Below are 21028 nucleotides of genomic sequence, written 5' to 3'. Positions count from 1 at the left end.
ATATTGTTTTCAACATTTTGAAAAATGCTGAGAAAAATCGAATTGACAGTTTTTTTTACAAAAAATTAAAACCTAAAAAAAAATGTATAAAAGTTTGTAAAAATTGATTTTCGACTCGAATATCTTTTCAAAACTTTGAGATATTCGCTTTAATTAACTTTTATCTTTCAAAAAATCTTGCTGTCAACATACAATTAAAGTTTGAAAAATATCGAATTGACAATTTTTTTACAAAAAATAAAAACCTAAAAAAAAAATTTATAAAAGTTGGTAAAAATTGATTTTCGACTCAAATATCTTTTCAAAACTTTGAGATATTGGCTTTAAGTTACTTTTATCTTTCAAAAAATCTTGTTGTCAACATTCAGTTAAAGTTTGAAAAAAATCTAATTGACGGTTTTTTTACAAAAATTAAAAGCCTAAAAAAATTTATAAAAGTTGGTAAAAATTGATTTTCGGCTCAAATATCTTTTCAAAACTTTGAGATATTGGCTTTAATTTACTTTTATCTTTCAAAAAATCTTGTTGTCAATATTCAGTTAAAGTTTGAAAAAAATCGAATTGACAGTTTTCTTACAAAAAATAAAAACCTAAAAAAAAATGTATAAAAGTTTTTAAGAATTGATTTTCGACTCAAATATCTCTTTAAAAATTTTAAATATTGACTTCAAAGTAATTTTATCTCATAAGAAATATTGTTTTCAACATTTGGTAAAATTTTTAAAAAATCGAATTGACAGTTTTTTTTTACAAAAAATAAAACCATTAAAAAAAAAAACAATGCTAAAACTTCGTAAAAATTTACTTTCGACTCAAATAGCTTTTCAAAACTTAAAAATATTGGCTTGAAACTTATTTTATTTCACAGAAAATACTGTTTTTGATATTCAGTAATTTTTATATAAAAATCCAACAGTCCGTTTTTTCATACAAAAATAAAATCCACAAGAAATAGTACGCAAACACTATAAACTTTTAAGCAAGACAAATCGACAGACGGGATTTGAAGTTATCAGTGTGGGTCTGATCCCAGCCTTTTTTTTTCTAATTCCTTCCCATCAAAAATTGTTCTCCGCCTGGTCTCGGAGCGGACAAGAAAACGTCGACTGGTCGAGGGCGAATAAATTAGCCATACTTTGAGATGATGGCTGAAATTTACCTCAATGAGGCACAAGTTAGTGACATCGAAATAATATGTCCCCTTGTGCCATCCCATGGGGTCTATCCGAGTTATGAGATCGAAATTCTTCCAAACTAAACGGTGATTTTTTAAGAGCTTGAGAACTTTTTAAAAAAAAAAACGCATAAAATTTGCAAAATCTCATCGATTCTTTATTTGAAACGTTAGATTAGTCCATGACATTTACTTTTTGAAGATAATTTCAGTTAAATGTTGACCGCGGCTGCGTCTTAGAAGGTCCATTCGGAAAGTCCAATTTTGGGTAACTTTTTCGAGCATTTCGGCCGGAATAGCCCGAATTTCTTGGGAAATGCTGTCTTCCAAAGCTGGAATAGTTGCTGGCTTATTTGTGTAGACTTTAGACTTGACGTAGCCCCACAAAAAATAGTCTAAAGGCGTCAAATCGCATGATCTTGGTGGCCAACTTACCGGTCCATTCCTTGAGATGAATTGTTCTCCGAAGTTTTCCCTCAAAATGGCCATAGAATCGCGAGCTGTGTGGCATGTAGCGCCATCTTGTTGAAACCACATGTCAACCAAGTTCAGTTCTTCCATTTTTGGCAACAAAAAGTTTGTTAGCATTGAACGATAGCGATCGCCATTCACCGTAACGTTGCGTCCAACAGCATCTTTGAAAAAATACGGTCCAATGATTCCACCAGCGTACAAACCACACCAAACAGTGCATTTTTCGGGATGCATGGGCAGTTCTTGAACGGCTTCTGGTTGCTCTTGACTCCAAATGCTGCAATTTTGCTTATTTACGTAGCCATTCAACTAGAAATGAGCCTTATCGCTGAACAAAATTTGTCGATAAAAAAGCGGATTTTCTGCCAACTTTTCTATTGCCCATTCACTGAAAATTCGACGTTGTGGCAGATCGTTCGGCTTCAGTTCTTGCACGAGCTGTATTTTATACGGTTTTACACCAAGATCTTTGCGTAAAATCTTCCATGTGGTCGAATAACACAAACCCAATTGCTGCGAACGGCGTCATCGAATCGACATTTCACGGTCTTCAGCAACACTCTCAGAAACAGACGCAATATTCTCTTCTGTACGCACTGTACGCATTCGTGTGGTTGGTTTAATGTCCAATAAAGTAAACTGAGTGCGAAACTTGGTCACAATCGCATTAATTGTTTGCTCACTTGGTCGATTATGTAGACCATAAATCGGACGTAAAGCGCGAAACACATTTCGAACCGAACATTGATTTTGGTAATAAAATTCAATGATTTGCAAGCGTTGCTCGTTAGTAAGTCTATTCATGATGAAATGTCAAAGCATACTGAGCATCTTTCTCTCTGACACCATGTCTGAAATCCCGCGTGATCTGTCAAATACTAATGCATGAAAATCCTAACCTCAAAAAAATCACCCTTTATATCTAGATATTGTCACTTCATAATAGTCCTCGTTTCTATTAGGATAATTTTTTGTTAAACGAAAATGGTTTAAACCCGAAGATTTCGCATGTAAATTAATAATCGTATAGATTTCCAATTGAACTAAGAGGAAATTGAACATAGATTACAAATCAAGGTTATCTCTTATTTATTAAATTGTTACGCACCTATCACTTCATCATCATCATTAAATGTTTTATCTTAGAATAATGTTGACTTCGAAGCTTACATGTTTCTCTGCTTTTTGTGAACAGCTGAAAGTTGTTTTTATTTTTTGACAGCTATCTCAATACAGCTATCCAACTCGTTCAACAAGGTATCTAAAAATCCACCTATCCAAAATACCCTATCCAACACGAGGTTAAACACAGCCATAAAGTCCCTTCTGTTGTCTGAACCTGCCCTTTGCCTTCCAATTAAGGTAACTTCATTGGAAATTTAGTCAAGATATATCACCTAACTATCAAGCCAATTTCATTCATGTAAAAATGACAGCTAATCATAATTTTTCTTTCATCTGAAAGCTGTACTTTATAAATCTGTGATTTATTTATTTTGTGTACAATTCCATTTGATGTTTTATTTATAATGCTTTGTAGACAATTACGTTTCTGGTAGATTTTGCACAATCAACTGAAGGTGAGTGTTAGTAAAGTAATGTTCCGAGCTTGAAGTTTATGACTCTGAAGAACGTAATTAGTTTCTTTTGTCAAAACGTACTTTAAAAGAATGCAGTTGATTTCAAATGAAATCCATTATGTTGTCTAAAACTACCGAATATCTGACAGTTAAAATAGTGCTGCCAACCTATAGTTATCTTCTAAAAAAACCCGCACTACATATTGGCAGCTGGAAAGTTGCTTTCCATACCTCCTGACTTCTAGTGCGTGTATGGAAAATGTAAGATTTTTCTTTAAATGCATTTCCATAATTAGAAAGTAAAAAGCGGTTCGAAAACATCAATTTTACCAACAAATTTGCTATCAACGGGTTTCAATATTAAGATTATAAAAGAATAATACTACATGTTTATTTCTAGACAAATTTCTGCTAAAAATGGTCCACTACACCGCTGCCCGAAATCCTTTTTAAAACATTTCAATTAAGCAACATTATTCGCTAAAACCTATAAATGTACGCGTGTTACACCTACACCTAAAAAAAAACAATGAGTTACTTCCAAAAAAATGGAATTTTCACTTGAATTCCGTACAAATAAATCGTAGTTTTTGAGAAGACATAAAAGTTATTTTTCTTGCTTATTTTAAGTTTTAAACGCGTAATTTCGGTAAGCCGTCCTGAGTTTAGAATGATTGGTCCATATGTGGATGATTGTGGCTATATGTAAAGAAAAACACAAATACCATAATATTTATTGTACTAAATACGTTTATCTTCTAAATTTATTTTGTTTTGCATTTTGTTTACAACAATCTCATTGAATTACGGAAATTAATCCTTTAACACTGTATTTTTGTTTTTAATGTTTGGTTTATAGTCTCTGGTGTTTTTATTTGTATTCTATTTTTATTTATTTAATATTACACCTATTTTAATTTACAAATTTTAATTTTTTTTTATTCTAAATTAAACATTATTATTTTAATTTATTTAAATTTTGATTCGGATATAACCGTTACAATACCTGCTCAAAAATAAAAAATGGATATGCAAATACATTTACATAATGATGAAAATATGGAATGACCATATATTTGTTAAATATTTGAACACATTTTTCCAAAAACTTTGGACATAATGTTTATTAATGATATTTCCATAAGTTAGTAAAAATGCAAAAGATATATTAGTCAACATTGTGAGTATGTTCAAATTTATGTTTGTTTGTCTGTTTATAACATTTTTAATAAATTATTATCTCCTTCTGCTTTGGGGCTCATATTAAAAGCAGAAGGAGAAATATTATTCTGAATGTTGAGTGCTCGAAAATTGCCAAAATTGTCCTTTTTCATAGTTAACATGGAAATTAAAATAAAAAAGGATTGTAAAAATAATTTTATATTTAGTAAGAAAAGTGGAAATCAAATTCTTGTTCGTTTGAATTCTACTTTTCAAATGCAAATTTATAAACAAAAAATAATAAACACTTATTTGCAGTCGAAAACTAAAATTTACAAACAAGAAAGTTCGTTCCAAATAAAATTAAAATAATAAAGATTAATGAGTAAAGAAAATCTGATTAAAAAATAAATTAAATAATAAACAGAATAAAAAATAATAAAAAAAATATAAAAGCTAAATATAATTAATACAAAATATTAACAACAATTAATAAAAGTACAAAAGTTATGTTTAAACTAATATTTTAAACTTTTAAAAAGTCTTTATTTGAACTTAAAAATTTCATCTCATCTACTCAAAGAACATTCTGTAGCTTTCTGCACCAACAACGTTCAGATATAAAAACGAAGCAATAATAAATTCTTTACGTGTTTAAAACTTAAATAAATTTTCAAAATTCTTAACAAATAATATCACAAATATATAGTTACATGATATATATTATTTATTCTTTTCTTTTCTAAGTAATTTAAATAATTTATTTTCTATAAATTTTCTTAAACGTAAATGTTTACCTTAAAGTGCAAATAACCATTAACGTGTTCATCTTAATGTTTAATTCTTATTTTTGTTTTGTTTTAATTTTAATTGTTTGTAGAAAATACTTGGCTTTATTTTGTTTTTCTTTATTTTTTTAAATATAATAACTTATTTATTTTATTTTTAATTATTTATTTTTATAGAAAAGAAAAAGTTTTAAAATTTTATTGTCTATTTTTTTGTTTAAAATATTTTTCATATGAGTATCTATAGATAAAAATACTTTTTATTCAATATTTTATTTATAATTTTTCTACAATTTAACCCTAAAAATATATTTTTGATATTTTGTTGTTGTTTTTTTTTGTTTTTAATAATAATTGCATGTATATATAATTTTACTTAATAATTTTGTTAGTTTTTTTTTAATTTTTCAAATTGACAATTGACTTGATTATTATATTCCAAAAAATTATAGATGTAACGATTTTTTGTAATTTGTTTGTTTTAAATGTTTATGTAGATATGTTAAAAATGTTTGTATATTTGTTTGTCGTTTACGTCATGTGAAGGTCGCCCTTGAGGATGCGAGTGAAGGTTTTCTTGAACTGTTGATTTGCAAGGGCATAGCAAAAGGGATTCATGGGGCTGTTTGCGTAGCATAAAAAGTAAGAGAACATGTAGAGGTGCTCGTTGGTGCAAGGTGGGTTGGAGCAAAAGCCCTCAACCAGGGCCAGCACGTGATATGGTGTCCAGCAAGCTACAAATGCCCCGAGTATGAATGAGATTGTGCGGAAGGCCTTGCGTGCTCGATTCTCGGATTTGGATTTTTGTCTCCGTATGCTGAGTGGGATTTTCTTTCTGCCCTTTAGGTGTTGGCCGATGGAGCGGATGAAGTCCCGCTTGCTCGAAGTTCGGTTGGATTGAATGCCGGTGGCGGGTGACGCTTCGTCAGTTTGCGTGGGCTTGCCTCCGATGGAGGTGGAACCGGAACTCGTGCTGGGTGCAGCCTTCGAGGGTTCCTTGTCGGTGTTGCAGTCTATTTTGTTGGTGGAGGTTACAACTGGCTGGGGCTTCGTTGCAGTCGCTTTAGAGTCCAGTGTTGTTGTAACGGTCGTCGTCACCTCTTGGACATTTTCCAAGATCTTAACACTCATGTCCTTGCTTGTTCCTGGATGAGATAAATCGTTATTTTTATTAGTTTCAGATTCTATTTGGGAGTTGGGTTTGGGGTTCTGGTTCTGGTGATGGGGTGCATGTTGGCTTTGGGCAGCTGCTCGGATGAGAGCCTTTTGCAGGAGCGTTGGATTGGTGACATTTTGATTGGCTTGGGCAGCTGCATTAACGGGTGCTAACTTAAGTGGGGGGAAGCTGTAGGATGTCGAGAGACTTTCTTGGTTCGGCGAGGGGAGAATTATGGAGCTTTCATCCATGTAGCGCAGGTCAGCACCGTCCATGCTCTTCATGGCATCGTAGTAAGTGGCTGTTAGGTCGCTTGTAGCACTTCCCAGTTGTTTATCAGATCCTTCGGATAGAGGTGAGTTGCATTGGAAGCCTTCGGGTGGAGGAAGGATAGCTTGGACGAGGCATGGAATTACGTGTTCTTTGGGCACTTCAATCGGATCAATGTCGACTGGGGAAAGTGGAGAGCCTTTATTGTCATCACTTTGTAGATTCTCTGGGATGTAGGACAGAATTTCTGCATCCGATTTCAAGCGGATTTCCTCAGGCAGGGGATTGGAAATAACATTACCTTTACTGCGGGTGGCAATGAGAGCCGCTTGCGCTCCAAAAACAAGACCGATTGACGAGCGCTTCCGCAGCATGGCTAATTGTTGTTGCTGCTGCTGTTGATTGGTGGCTTGAATCTGGTTAACGGAACTTTCGTCATCCGAATCGAAAGCAGGACTACTAGAGCGTTCACTTTTTTCAGCCTCGGTAACGTCACGTCTTGTCTTATCTTCAGTTTTCACTCCTACGTCGGTTGAATGTTGCCTCTCCCCTGAAGCCGATTCCTTCCGAGCAGCTGGTGGAACTTCCTTCTGGTCAGAGGAAGTCGATGACGTCTGATTGGATGCGGGTATAATTGAACTATCGGCGGCAACTGATTTGCCTGCCTTTTGCCCGGCGCATCCATCAGTGATACCAATGCCTGCGGCGCGGCCAGCCATGCCAGTCATAGCGCCTGCACTCAAAGCCACCATCGACTGCATCTTTCGTTGCTTCGCCTCACTGCGCTTCTGCATTTCGTAGGCAGTTTTATAAATACCACCATACAAGATAAAAAGCACGACCAGAGTTGTCCAGTAGTAGCCAATAATGAGGGCAGTATTGAAGACGGGATCTTTGAGAAATTGCACAGCACACTGACCAGGCAGAAGGTCGCGTTTGCCCGTGAAGTGTTCCCAGCCAAAAATCGAAATGAAGAACAACAACGCTGGAATAATCCACGTTATTGTGACCATGAAAATGACACGGTTCTTAGTTCGCCAGCTGCGGTACTTCGCTGCAATCTTCACCGAGCAAAACCGATCAATTGTAATCAAAAGAACTGTGTATTGTGATACCAAACAAACAGTATAGTCAACGGACAGCCACAGGTCACAAAGAAGCGGCCCCAGGTCCCAGTATCCCATCAGAACGTAAACTGTGTAAAACGGCATAGACACCGTACCTGGAAGGAAACAGAAAATGAAAACAACCATCAACTTCAAGGCAAACCATACAAATGCATGCATCGAATTCAATTTTACCAATAAGCATATCCGTTGCTGCCAAAGAGGCGATAAAATAGTTGCTCGGCTGTCGTATACTGCGGTCAACTATAAATGCCAGGAGCACCAAAATATTTCCGCCCACCGTGAGGATAATGCAAATCGCCAGGCACACGGCAATCACTATCGTTTGCCACAAATCAAAAGGTGGCAGTACTAATGCAGGTCCATCGTCATCCGATGAATTATTTTTTCCTGTCACCGTAGTAACATTTGTTGATTTATTGTCATAGAGGGTATTGTCGTCGTCGGAGGTGCTCCAGCCTGGAATGTCATTGGCATTTTCGAACAGCGAACGATAGAGTGCCAGATAGTTTTGACATTCGGAGTGCTTAACTATGCGCTGGTAAAGGGATTTGCAAATGTTTTCGCGTTCTTTTTGTAGTCTCCTAGAAGAAATATTTAATTGATTTTAGGAATAACTCTATGAAATTGGGGAAGTATTTTTAATTAATGGAAAATTGGGGGAATAATTTTTGTTTGTATATAATGCCCTTACAATCAAATTTGATCCATAAAATTGTATGCATAAAGGTTTACAGCGATGTTAGGACTATTTTATGAGTTAATAAATAAAAACTGTCTTCCAGATTTGCTAAGAAACGTATCAGTAAAATTTATCTGGACTGAAGTATTTATTTATACCACTAGCCAAAGGCGGATCGAGACTTTTAATGAGGGAGGGAGAGGGGCCATAAACTTAACATAAATACGACTTTTTAAAAGTGCTTAAAATTTTCTGTAAAGAAGGCTGACAAAATTTAAATAACATAATGTGCATCTTAACTTTTCATTTACCTATTTCAAAGGCTAAAGTGACAGCTTTAATTATTAGATTATTTTGAAACATTTTCGTTTAGCAAGATATGGTCTATCTATTTAATTTAAACTAAATATGAAAACATACCAAGATTTCAAAGATTTTTTTGAATATGCCATGTTTAAGAGGTTTATTACAATACTTTAGATGATTTTTTTGGTGTTTTTCACGCAGAAATTAAACATTGCATTTTTTAAAAATAAAATACTCTGTTCTTGTTGGAATTTTTATAAATGCAAAGGACGCTACAAGAATATAAGTTTGCAAGAAAAATTTAATCTTTTTTGTAAGAAAATAAAACAGAATCGAATATAATAAATTTTCTGGCGTATTTTTCTTGGCTCAAATTTCAGGAGTCTATTATTAATATATAATATTATCAGCATGCTTACTTGCAATTTGGACCTGATGCTAGAAAGGCTAATTCTTAAAAAATAACTGATTTGCGTGAACCTTTCGGAAATATTTTGATCTTAAAGAGTCAACAAAACTTAAAAATTGGAAAGAGAAAAATGTTTAAGTACGTAATTCTTCTAAAAAGTAAACTGAATCAAATTAAGGCAAACAAATATGTATGTTGGAAAAAAACTTTTGTGTAGAACATATAAATAACATGTTTCAGAATTTATTTTTACTTCAGTTCTCGAAAGATTAAAAACTTCTAAATTAAATTATTAGATACGTTCATTTTGTTTTTCAATAAACCATTAGTTTTAAGAAAGTGTTACTTTTGTTGTTTTTGGAACATTTATATTCTTGAAATTCGTATTTAAATCACAGTTTTAGAGCATCCAAAGCAAATTCACTTCAAAAAGTTGATTTGAACATCAGTTTTTAAAGAAAAACCACTTTAAAAAAGCCTTACACTATTTATTTGCGTCAAAAAAATAATATGGAACTGAAGACGAGTTTCAGGAATTTTAAGGCAACTTAATATCAAATTGGCGATCTTTTATTTAAGGCTTCTTTATAAAAACATTAAACACATTACTAAAGTTTTTCTAAATTTGATTTAGCAAATAAACAAAGATTTTAGCTGATTATTCTTAGCTTCTCGGTAAATATCGGTAACAAATCTTTAGATGAAACCTTTACTTATACAACTTAACTGTATAAGCTTTATGGCTCATATAACCATACTGGATCGTCTATTGGTCAAAAGTTGATAAATTTTGTGCTGCGTGATTGGAATAAGTCTTGATTTCCGATTCATATTATGTTCTTGGTCCAGTCCTCAGTTAAACACCAATTTTATTTTTATATGCATATGAATATACAAGCCCCTAAAGTATGAAGCAATTTTCGGTTTACTTGGTCTTTGGTAGTTACTAAGGTTTGACGTGTTTTTATGAGCTTAGCGATTTTCGCTGAACTGTTGAATTTTGAACAAAAAAAAACAATCGCATGAAAATCGCTCAGGAGCTGTTAGATGACGTCAATGTCGACCCAAGTTTGCTTGAAAGGGTCATAACTGGCGATGAAACATTGATGTACGGTTATGACGTCGAAACCAAATCACAATCGTCCACTTGGAAGCATCCAACGTCACCAAGAGCAAAAAAACACGTCAATTTTGATCAAAAGTGAAGGTTTGGCTTACTGTTTTCTTAGATTATAATGGCATAGTGCATCAAGAGTTCTTGCCACAAGATCGTAGGAGTATTACCTTGACGTTTGTGTGAAGCAATCCAAAAAAAACGCTCAGATTGATGATAAAACAATTCATGGCATTTGCCAAAACAATACCGTAGTCATGCGCCAACCTCTCGGCGTTTGTCCTGAAAATGCTCAAGGACATTTATCAAAAAGTGAATATTAAGAGTGCTTCAAAGATTGGAAAAAACGCTGGCATAAGAGTACAAGCTCGGGGGCGATCTTAAAAGAACTCTTACAAAGTAATATTTTGGGCTGATCTGGGTGGACTTTGTGCTAACCAACATAAAACCGATTTAGTCTTTTTTCGAGGAGATACAAAATTCCATTTGTCAACCCTCCCTTTATTAAGGGCATCCAATTAAAATTTTCAGACGAGGCCAAATACCTGGGTCTTGTTTTAGATAAAAAACTAAATTGGAAACTTAATGCACAGGAAAGAGTCAAAAAAGCTACTGTAACTCTCTTTTCTTGCAAAAAAGCTATTGGTAATAAATGGGGCTAAAAACCCAGAATCAGGCATTGGCTATACACATAGGATATCAGATCGATTTTAATGAACAGTGTGGCAGTATGGTGGACTGCTTAAGAGAAAGCAAAAACCACGACAAATTAAATAAAGTCCAACGTTTAGCTTGCCTATGTATAAGCGGATTGCTTCGCACGACCCTATCTGCGGAACTGAACAAATTACTCTACCTAACACTTCTTGATATTTTAAGCAAACAAATAGCTGCAAGGTCTGCTATTCGCCTCAAAGCTAAGTCGCAGTGGACTAACAACAAAATTGACCACTCCCTAATTCTTATGTATTTAGAATCAATTCCAAAGGACACATACTACACCTTCCCCCGACTGCAATTCGATAGAAACCTCCAGATTTCTAAACCTCCTAGATCTGTCGGGGAGGATAGAGTATTTCTGGAAGAAGAGTCAATCTATTTTTATACAGATGGTTCAAAAACAAAAGAAGGGGTTGGTGGAGGTGTGTACTCTGAACGACTGAAATTTCCACCTTCCCAATCTTTGTAGCGTGTTCCAGGCGGAACTACTGGCGATAAAAGAAGTCTTATCCTGGCTTAAAGAAAACGTGATATCAACATATGATATCCGTATTTTCTCAGATAGTCAGGCCGCTATCAAATAACCTTTGCTGGGTGCCGGGCCATGAGACATTCCAGTTAACTGTAAGGCACATGAACTCGCCAGGAAGGGTACAGTGCAGCCCATCTTACCACGTTTGGCACAAACTGGAAAACCATACAATCACAGGAGGGAGTCAAGACGCCTTCGACCACTCCTTCCCCTGGATCCGCCATTTTACCAGTAACCGTCATTTGTTTAGATGGTTGCTAAAATCCTTTATATTTGTTTAAAGATTGGTCATAGTATTACTAAAATAACTTAATTTTTATTTTTAAGCGCCACGTAGATGATGCGTATATTTCGAAAGAATGAAAAGTTAAATAGTGACATTTTAAACTAAATGTGTTAATATCTTGCTTAGAGCCTTTATGAATTGGGCTCAACTAAATATGACTGATAGACTATAAAGTATCTGGGGAGTTAAGCAATGCTAAAAGGAATTCCAACTGATCACACTTATCGATTAAACTTAATTTTGAGTTACGTTTTTTACTCGAATTGCACATATATAAAGCTTTTGGTTCACATAATTTTTAAATTACTTTAAACTTGACTCTACTTCCAGGTAAAAACTATACTGTGAAATGATATAATGGAAAAGATGGGATAGCAACACTTCAAGCTAACTTAAATTACTGACATTAATTCTTTGACCAATTCATTCTTGAAATAGTCTAATAAAATACTGTATGATAGAAGTTTTCAGTAAGGAAATCACTCAAAACTTTAAAGTACGAACCCTTTAAATCTCTAGAGCCAAAGTTTCTTTGTTATATTAACTAAAATAACTTTCCATTTTCTTTATAATACGCCAAAGCTAAAGAAAACTCAATTATGGAAGCATTCATTATGGAAATATTAAAATAATTACTGATCTGATGTTATGATAGATTAAATATTCAAAATAGGATACCAATTTAATTGCTAAATCACTGAATGCGTCTGAACTCCGTATTTTATTCACAAAATTACTCAACGCGCCGCAATTTGCACCGCTTCCATAGCACGCAGCTCAAAGATGAATTTCTTGATGCACCATTATCGACTAGTGAGCTAAAAAATGAAATTGAAAATGTCAAAATGGGTAAGACTTCGGGTGAAGACCGAATTCCAGTAGAGTTTTTTAAGAACTGTTCCATAGAATTCTTATCCGTATTGACAGAGGAGTTCAAGACGATTTTTGAAAGCGCAGACGTCACTGAAAGCTTCAAGAGGTCAATAATATACCCCTTACACAAAAAAGGGTCTTATGATGTACCGGAAAATTATAGGGGCATCTTCTTCTTGAATTCGTCCGTAAAGCTTTTCGGTACTCTAATTTTAAACAGGCTTACACATTGGACCAAAGAAAAGAAAATTCTTAATGCATTTCAAGCAGGATTTAGAAAGAGCTATTCAACTATAGACCAAGTATTCAGTTTGATAAACATTGCAGAGGACTTCAAAAGAAGCAAAAAAAACTTTACTCATTTTTTGTTGATTTTCGAGCTGCGTTTGATTCAATCGCCCGTGAAACGCTTTTCTATAAGCTTTATAAGCTTTGAGTATCAAGTAAAGTCGTTACCCTTATCAGAGCAATGTATGAAAATGTGGCCTACGTATGGGATGGGGAATATATATCTGAACAGAATGGGAGTTAAACAAGGCTTTGTGTTTAGCACACTGCTATTTGCTTGGAGGAGGTCGGAGGAGGAATCCAGTTCGGAAGTATTTGGATACCAGGACTGATATTTGTATGGTGAACAGACTGGAGACATACTCTGATAATTGGAATCTGTCAGATAATTTACAGAAGTGTAAAATTATGATATTTCGGACCGGAGATGGAAGATATGCAAATAATGAAAAGTGGATATATACGGGAATATGTAGCAATTGGTCGAGAGTACAAATACTTATGGGTTTTAATAACATCTAACCTCAACATAAAAAAGCATTTTGATACCAAGATAGCGGAATCCAAAAGAGTTTCTTCTGTGTGGAAACGTTGAATCGATAACAAAAGTGTCGAGCATAGTTTAAAGCTAAAATTTGTTCATGCGAAAGCAGCTTCTATAATGCTTTATGGCGCGCAAGTTTGGGGATATTGCAAATACAAAGAGGTAGAAAGGTTCCTCAGGTATTTCTTAAAGCGCATTTTTCGGCTACCAATTTGCACTCCAATTTATATGCTACATTTGGAAACAACTGATCCTGCATTGTTTCTAAGGACCTTAAAGCTGCATTTTGACTACTTTATTAAGGTGATGAAAATGAACCAAGAAAGACTGCCGAGAAAAGTACTTAAAAAGATTTTGTCATCGAGGGGTAATCTAGTCAAAAAGTGATAGGAGTGGCTCTTAGCTTAGATGAAAGTATCGAGTTTTTACCCGGTATAAGCCTTTCAGATCTTAAAGAAAATTTTAAAATAATAAGAGATAAGTTAAGCTATGTCGCGTATAAAAGTTTTAAAGAGGAAGTTCAACCTTCGCAACATAGAATGATTTACAGTCAACTAAATTTAGATCTTCAAGAACGAACATGCCTCCTCAACCGTTTCCCCATAAGTATGATAAATGCTATATTTAAAGTTAGAGGCGAACTATTAAATTACATTCCGCAAAAAAAGTTTTCCTAACTAACTAACTAAGTCAGTTCCTTAGACATACAAGTTAAGATTTAAAATAAAATTTGAGGATTTAGAAAAGTATCTATTTAAGATATTCAAAGCTTTTACAAATTCAATGCAATTAGTTTTTAGCCAGTTGAATTGATTTAAGCCTGTAGAAGACTTTGCATTGAATTTGCCTTGCATTTATTGAATCCCTTTTAGGACTGCTGGAACTTCACATCAATCACTTGCATTGTAAAAGTTGCATTATTTTACAAACCTGCTAAATTTTAGTTTGCAAAAGGTTCTTCAAACAATTTTTAACTCACCCTTTTCGAGGGTATTTTGATATTTTTGATATCTTAATCCTTAAAATAAAGTTCTTTCAAAGTAATTAATTTATATCCAGTGTGTTATTTTTTGAGAATGTTCTATTATCTTAACCAAGACTTAATTCAAATTTTATTTCTCCTCATATGCATACCTCCCCAATTAACTTTAATACAAAATTAATAATACGGAATTTTCTTACCATTGCGTTATAAAATCTGGTTTTATTGAAAATATCGGATTTGTTCTATTGTTGGCATCCAATGTCGAGTTAATATATCCCTCGGAGCTTTCAATGCCGCTTATATCAGCATATCGATGATCCATGACTTAGCAGCAAGTTGCCAAATATTAATATCGTCTTCTTCGTTCTCGAATTAATAAACTCTGCAATCTGTGTCTCACTCTATACTAACTTTCTCTCTTTCCCTCTCTTGCTAAAAGGAAAAACAACCTTAAGCCAACAGCTACATCATTCCTCAATTCGAATTGTGTTTTCTTCTTTAACCTAAATCGTTTTCGAATTATTATTATCAAAATTGAATCCTTCGTAATTCGTTCCAACAGCCCCGAAAGATATGTTTTCATCCATTTGATAAGTGGTTAAAGTTGGATTATGTAATCGGATACGTCCTTTTTGATATCTGAAACGAAAATACACCAAACATATAATAATTCATTAAATAAAATTTGATTCTATGATTCATGTTTCGAGTAATTTATTGACGACAACGGCATATGAAGGTAGCTTAGGTACGCGTGTGTATCCTTGTATATGGTACACGTATAATAGGAATTTAGGCTGAGACATGAGACTTCAAAAAAGGACTATTTTTCAATTTGAACAAAATAAATAGTAAATAATCAATCAACCTTCATGCTTCAACTTTGTTCATGCCATCATAAGAAAGCCATCATCGCCCTTGAAACAGGGGGGAGGTGCCAAAATGGTGGTAGGAAGTGGGAAATCGAGGTATGAACTCATAATACATACAAATTGCTATGTCGAATCCTATTCTCGAACTCGCATTCTATCGGCGCGGTGAGCGGAGCGGTGTACCTATGCTCCATGTTAAAAACAGAAGCCTAAATAGGAATGTTTTCAGAAGTTAAAGAAGGTAATGCCGGGATTTCATAAAATAAAAATCGATAGCAGGAGGAGGTAGGCGGGCCCACTAGAAAAAAAAACTCACAGTTTCGTTTATATTTACTTGTGCTCTTCCAGAAGTCCTATTGGAAACTTTATAAACATCAATTATATGTTTAAAAATAAATGCCTATCGCACCGCAAATGTATCTTTCTATCCATAGTCTGCTTGCCTGCCTACCTTCATATCACCTGACGATCCCGGGCTAACGAAATACCATCAAGGACGATGCGAACGCAAAACGCAATCGATACGAAAGCTTATTGAGCTATGAAATCAAAGGCACTGATGATACCTGTAGCTAGATGAAGTTGAAGCAATTCACGCGAACCCATTGAACAAGATACTTATGTACCTACCTACAATGGGTTTAAATTCCAAAGCCCAAAACCACCCGCCGCGCCATATCGCCAGTCCATATTGTCGTTTGGTGTGAGTTCAAAACATATATAAACGTATAGAAGAAGTGGGGTACCTAGGCCTGTACACTCTGAAAAAAAGTTTGTTTTTGTTTTTTTCTTGAAAGGTCACATTGGCAGATGTTTATCGAGGAAGGTTGAAATCTCCAACTTCTGATTTTTTGGGAAAATAATAATAGGTTTTTGCCGGGACAGCGGTTCAGCTGGATTCAAAATAAAGCGACTTCGGAGGTTTTCATGGTCATTCTTTGCAGTGCAAATGTGTAAAATATTTATGCGTTATATATGGGTCATTGGTTAGAAGAAATTGTTTTGGGGGAGAAAATCTGTTTTTGTTTATGAAAACAAATTGAATTTACCTATAGTTAAAAAATACAAGTAAAAACGAAGTATTAGTGCGTTAAATGCCGCTTATTTCAAGAGATCCATTGACCTTTCGGATTGCAATTCGAAATTAATAAGCTTTTAGGCAGCCTTTAAGTCTAATAAATGTGTCTTACCCATATACGCTGAATCAACCAATGACATTTTTGGGAGTTTCTATTCAGTGCAAATGGCTTAGTAATGTTTCTCAGGTATTTTCGATTTTGGTTTACTGATTTCCGAGCTATTAATTTGAAATGTAAGAACTATGGAGAATACTCATGCTAAACCTCACAAATTAGAACCAAGTTATTGTTATTTAAATAAAAAAAAAATTGGGTGGCGCAACAGTCCGTTGAGGCCTAGTGACTGACAACTCTCAACCATTCCTGTGTGCGAGTACTGTTGTCAGGAATGGGAGGGACCTACAGTTTTAAGCCGAATCCGAACGGCAAATTTGAGAAAGCACTTTTCATGACAAGAATTACTCTTGGAGAATTTGTTAACTCCTCTCAAGAGGCAATAATCGTGAAAAAACTTTAGATGGCTTAGGCAGGGATCGAATCCAAGACCTCTCACATGACAGTCCAACGCACTAACTAAGTTATTGTTAAACTAAGCTCTGATATTCCAACATTCCGTAATTATTTAGAATCAGTTCCATAGCCCAAAGACTATACTATCATGCAACTGCAATTTGACAAAAACTCACAAATTTCTATACCTTTCAGATCTTTCTGGGATGATATTTCATTCCTGAAAGACTAATCCACTTTTACACAGATGGTTCATTAACAAATAAATTAAGTCTCTCGTTTCGGCTTAAAGAAAACGTGATATCAACATCTGATATCCGTATTTTCTCAGATAGTCAGGCCGCTATCAAATATCTGGACTTAGTCTCTTCAAACTTTATAACAGTCCATAATTATCGATTATCTCTAATATTCAGCTTTGCTGGGTACCGGGCCATAGAGACAATTCAGGAAGACAGATGAACTTGCCAGAAATGGTACAGTTCAACTGATTCCTTTGGCTAATGCTGGCGTAATAGCTAGTGTTACTTCAAGACGCTACTTTCTAATAAGAAAACAGTAGGCTTATTCTCAAATGACTTTTGCAGAAGCTGTATCGATGGAAAAGAAGAGGAAACAATTCTTCATCCCTCTGTACATACCCTGCTTTAGCTCAAAAACGCAAGAATTTCCTAGAAGAATTCTTCTCACCGATTTCAATCATATTAACATAATTAGTCTTTCACTTTTTCTTAGGGACTCAAACTGGTTTCATTGAACTTAGAAGAAAACCCAAGGCTCATATTTTATCAAAATTGACCATTAAAGTAGCCTTAGTGTGTCCCGATGTTCAAATGGCAGACCTGCGCAATCAAAAGGACACAAGCGTCCACAGGTTTTTCTCAAAACCCACCTCTGTCTATCAACTCCTACTCTCACCTCCCCGTGGTGAACATCGGGTGCCTAGTACCTCAACTGGAGTTTGGGTTCCAACCCCAGTAGAAAGTTGTTGGGGGCAGCAAACGACAGAGGGGGGAAAGGTGTTTCAACTAAGGCATCACTCGTTATCCAGACGGTAGCGGACGAATTCCCGAAATGGAATTAACGGTGGCGTCTACAGTTCCAGTAAGGTTGAACTACTTAGTGAACACCTTATAGAGCTTCTTCGACATATTCGGAACCCCCATCTGGCCCTCCAGGTTGGGGGCTGTGCCGTCGGGGTGACTTCCTGGCCACGTAAAAAATACCTTAGTTGCGAACAAGCCTTGGATACGGACGGATTCACTGTTGACAAACCACGCAAACGAAATAAGGACAACGAACTAAGGATATGTACGTGGAATGTTAGCTCACTTAACAGACCACGTGCAGCCGAACAATTAGCGGAAGCTCTAAACTGCTGCAAGCAGATATTACCGCCATTAAAGAAGCGCGATGGGATGCACCGGGCAAATGCAAACTAAAAGACTGCGACTGCTACCGAGAACAAAGACAGCGTCTATTTGGGTATGAATTTGTTGTTGGAACTAATCTCAGGCAAAAAGTCTTGAATTTCAACAGTGTGAGCGAGCACATCACGACGCATGCCCCAACAAAGGAGAAAGATGAAGACACCAAAGATATATTCTTCGAGCTCTTGGACAAAATACATGAGCACCACCATCGACAACGGGTTCAGGCTGATCAATTTTGCTGCGGGGCGGGACGTTCTGTTAGCTAGTACGCAGTTCACACATCTTAGAAATCTTCTGATCAATCAACCGTCAACCAGATTGACCACATTGCGATCGACGCACGACACTTCTCCAGTATACAGGATATCCGAACATTCCGAGGGGCCAACATTGACTCGGACCACTACCTCGTTGTAGCCAAGGTACGGCTACGGATATCCCGATCCAAGCCAAAACTGTAAGTACTGTAAGAAGATTCGACATTAGACGGCTACAGTCGCAAGAGACTGCCATGTCCTTTTCCGATCGATTCTCCAATAACCTCTTAAGGAGTCCTATGCTTGAAAACCAGTGGCAACATTGCCTTTCCGCCATCAGAGATAACGCCTCTGAAGTGCTAGGTTTCACACGGCCACCACAGCAAAACCCCTGGTTTGACGACGAATGCCGGCAAGCGCACGCAGCGAAACAAGAGGCATACAAGACGGCGGCGGGCGCGGCGCTGCACAAAAGGACTAGAGCTGCTCGCGAGCTCTCCGAGCAGAAGAGGAGAGAGGAACACCGGCTTCTTACATGGAAAAAAAGAGAGCATGAGAAGCGCGCGATCGAGGAAAAAGAGGAATGTCACAACAGGAATGAGGTTCGTAAATCGTACTAAAAGGTAAAAAATCCTCCCAAGGGTACCATTCACGAACTAAGCCTGTAAAGACGATCAGGAGAAGATCGTAGTAGAACCGCAGTAGATGCTGAGAATATGGAAAGACAACTTCTCCAAATTATATAACGGCGATGATGAACGGTGTAAGATCAACAATTCCGCCTACCCGACGAAGTAAAGATAGCTATATCTAAACTTAAGTCCAACAAAGCTGCTGGAGGCATCGCTGTCGAACTATTCAAAGCAGCAGGCGATGAATTGGTAGGGAGCATGCACTGCACCAACTCATCTGCAAAATATGGTCGGAGGAAAGCATGCCCGATGGGTGGAATCTCAGTATAGTTTGCCCGATACATAAAAAAGGAGACCCTCTAAATTGAGCCAACTACAGAGGCATCAGGCTCCTTAACATTGCATATAAGATCCTCTCTGCCGTATATGTGAACGTTTGAAGCCGTCGACATCAAAGCGTGATGGAATGGAGTGAATGGAGGAGAAGATATAACGACAAACTGTACGGGCTGTACAGCGACACTAACCTAGTTATCAGAATTAAAGTCTAACGGCTTAGATGGCTGGGTCATGTAGAGCGAATGGACATCAACGCTCCAGCCCGAAAGGTCTTCAATTCCCATACCGAAGGACGGCGCGGCGGCGCAGTAGAGGAAGACCGCGACTCAGATGGCGCACCCCGGTGGGAGAGGACCTCAACAACTTGGTTTTGGAAATTATGTTTTGGACCACAAAGTATTAGATGGATTCAAATCATATATCCACAAAACAATCGCGTGCACACCAAGTACTCCGTTAGTGCTTTCCTTATGTTTTTTAAGGAGTTTTTGCTGAAACCTCTAATCAACTTAATTATTTCGCTGACAAAAGGACTCTCATTTCTTCACATTCGTTTTTAGATGCACATTCTTATCCTTCAGGGTTTTAACTACAACGTATGATAAACACTTTCAAATCTGATCTTTCCAGCATTGTCCAATCATATGCAATAATAAACTTTGAACAATTTCATGTTATCTAACTCTAGCTGATACATAAGAGATGTAACAGCTATCAGTTCTTATATCGCAGACCATATTTCGTCGAGTTATTAAGTATTGGACAATGCCAACAAGTCTGCTTGTAGTTTCTCCGATGGTCCAAGACTCTCTTTTAGCTTCTGATTTGACTGTAATCTATTAAACCTTAATTCGTTCGACACTAGAGACCAATTCTCAAATTTGGACAGGTGCTCCAAAAAACCACTTGAGGTTTATTTACAGATTCTTGACAATATTAAAAGTTTCAACAATCGCTTTATTGTTTATTTTTAGAAGGATGATACTCCGGGAATAAACTAGATTTACAGTACTTTTAGTTGAGGACAAAGTTACAACGTTATAGAAATATCAAAAAGTTTCGAGTCTTTAGATTTTTGAACAGTGTATGTATGTGTATGAATTTGATTGAAAAAGACCTGCCATGGTGTTAAATCAAAGCCTTCTATATTCTTCAAGTGCCCTATGGGGGGCAAATAGTGTGGAAGTAGATCGTTATAGAGATGGCAAAGATACAACATTTCGGTGTATTGTTTTACTTCTCGAAAATTTGTGTAAATTGAAAATAGCGACAACGAACGTTGTCAACTTGAATTGATTTTTAGGCTCAAGCAACTTAGGCTAAATGAAAAAGCAACAAGAGTAATCAATGAAGAAAGTTTCTTATGAAGGTAAGCTATTGTACCCTCCCTTGTCTGTTATAACTTAAAGGTATATCAAAATGTAAAAAAGATGAAGT

The 21028-nt window shown here is 35.9% G+C and overlaps 1 protein-coding gene across 2 annotated transcripts in view; it reads right to left on the bottom strand.

Annotated features, from left to right (window-relative positions):
* Positions 1-5478: 5478 nt before the first annotated feature.
* The window catches only part of LOC129939869 (muscarinic acetylcholine receptor gar-2), a 128640-nt gene continuing 113090 nt past the window's right edge, over positions 5479-21028 (bottom strand). For both annotated transcript variants that reach the window (XM_056048048.1, XM_056048047.1), the window contains 3 exons: positions 14667-15108; positions 7905-8314; positions 5479-7825 (listed from right to left, as the gene is read on the bottom strand). In XM_056048048.1, the coding sequence (XP_055904023.1) occupies positions 5709-7825; positions 7905-8314; positions 14667-14791 (2652 nt within the window). In that variant the 5' untranslated portion in view covers positions 14792-15108 and the 3' untranslated portion in view covers positions 5479-5708. The remainder of the gene's footprint in view (positions 7826-7904; positions 8315-14666; positions 15109-21028) is intronic.

Source organism: Eupeodes corollae, chromosome 1, assembly GCF_945859685.1.
Source record: "Eupeodes corollae chromosome 1, idEupCoro1.1, whole genome shotgun sequence".
NCBI lineage: Eukaryota > Metazoa > Arthropoda > Insecta > Diptera > Syrphidae > Eupeodes > Eupeodes corollae.
The sequence above is the reverse complement of the archived record's forward strand: the minus strand, read 5'-3'. Positions and strand labels throughout refer to the sequence as shown.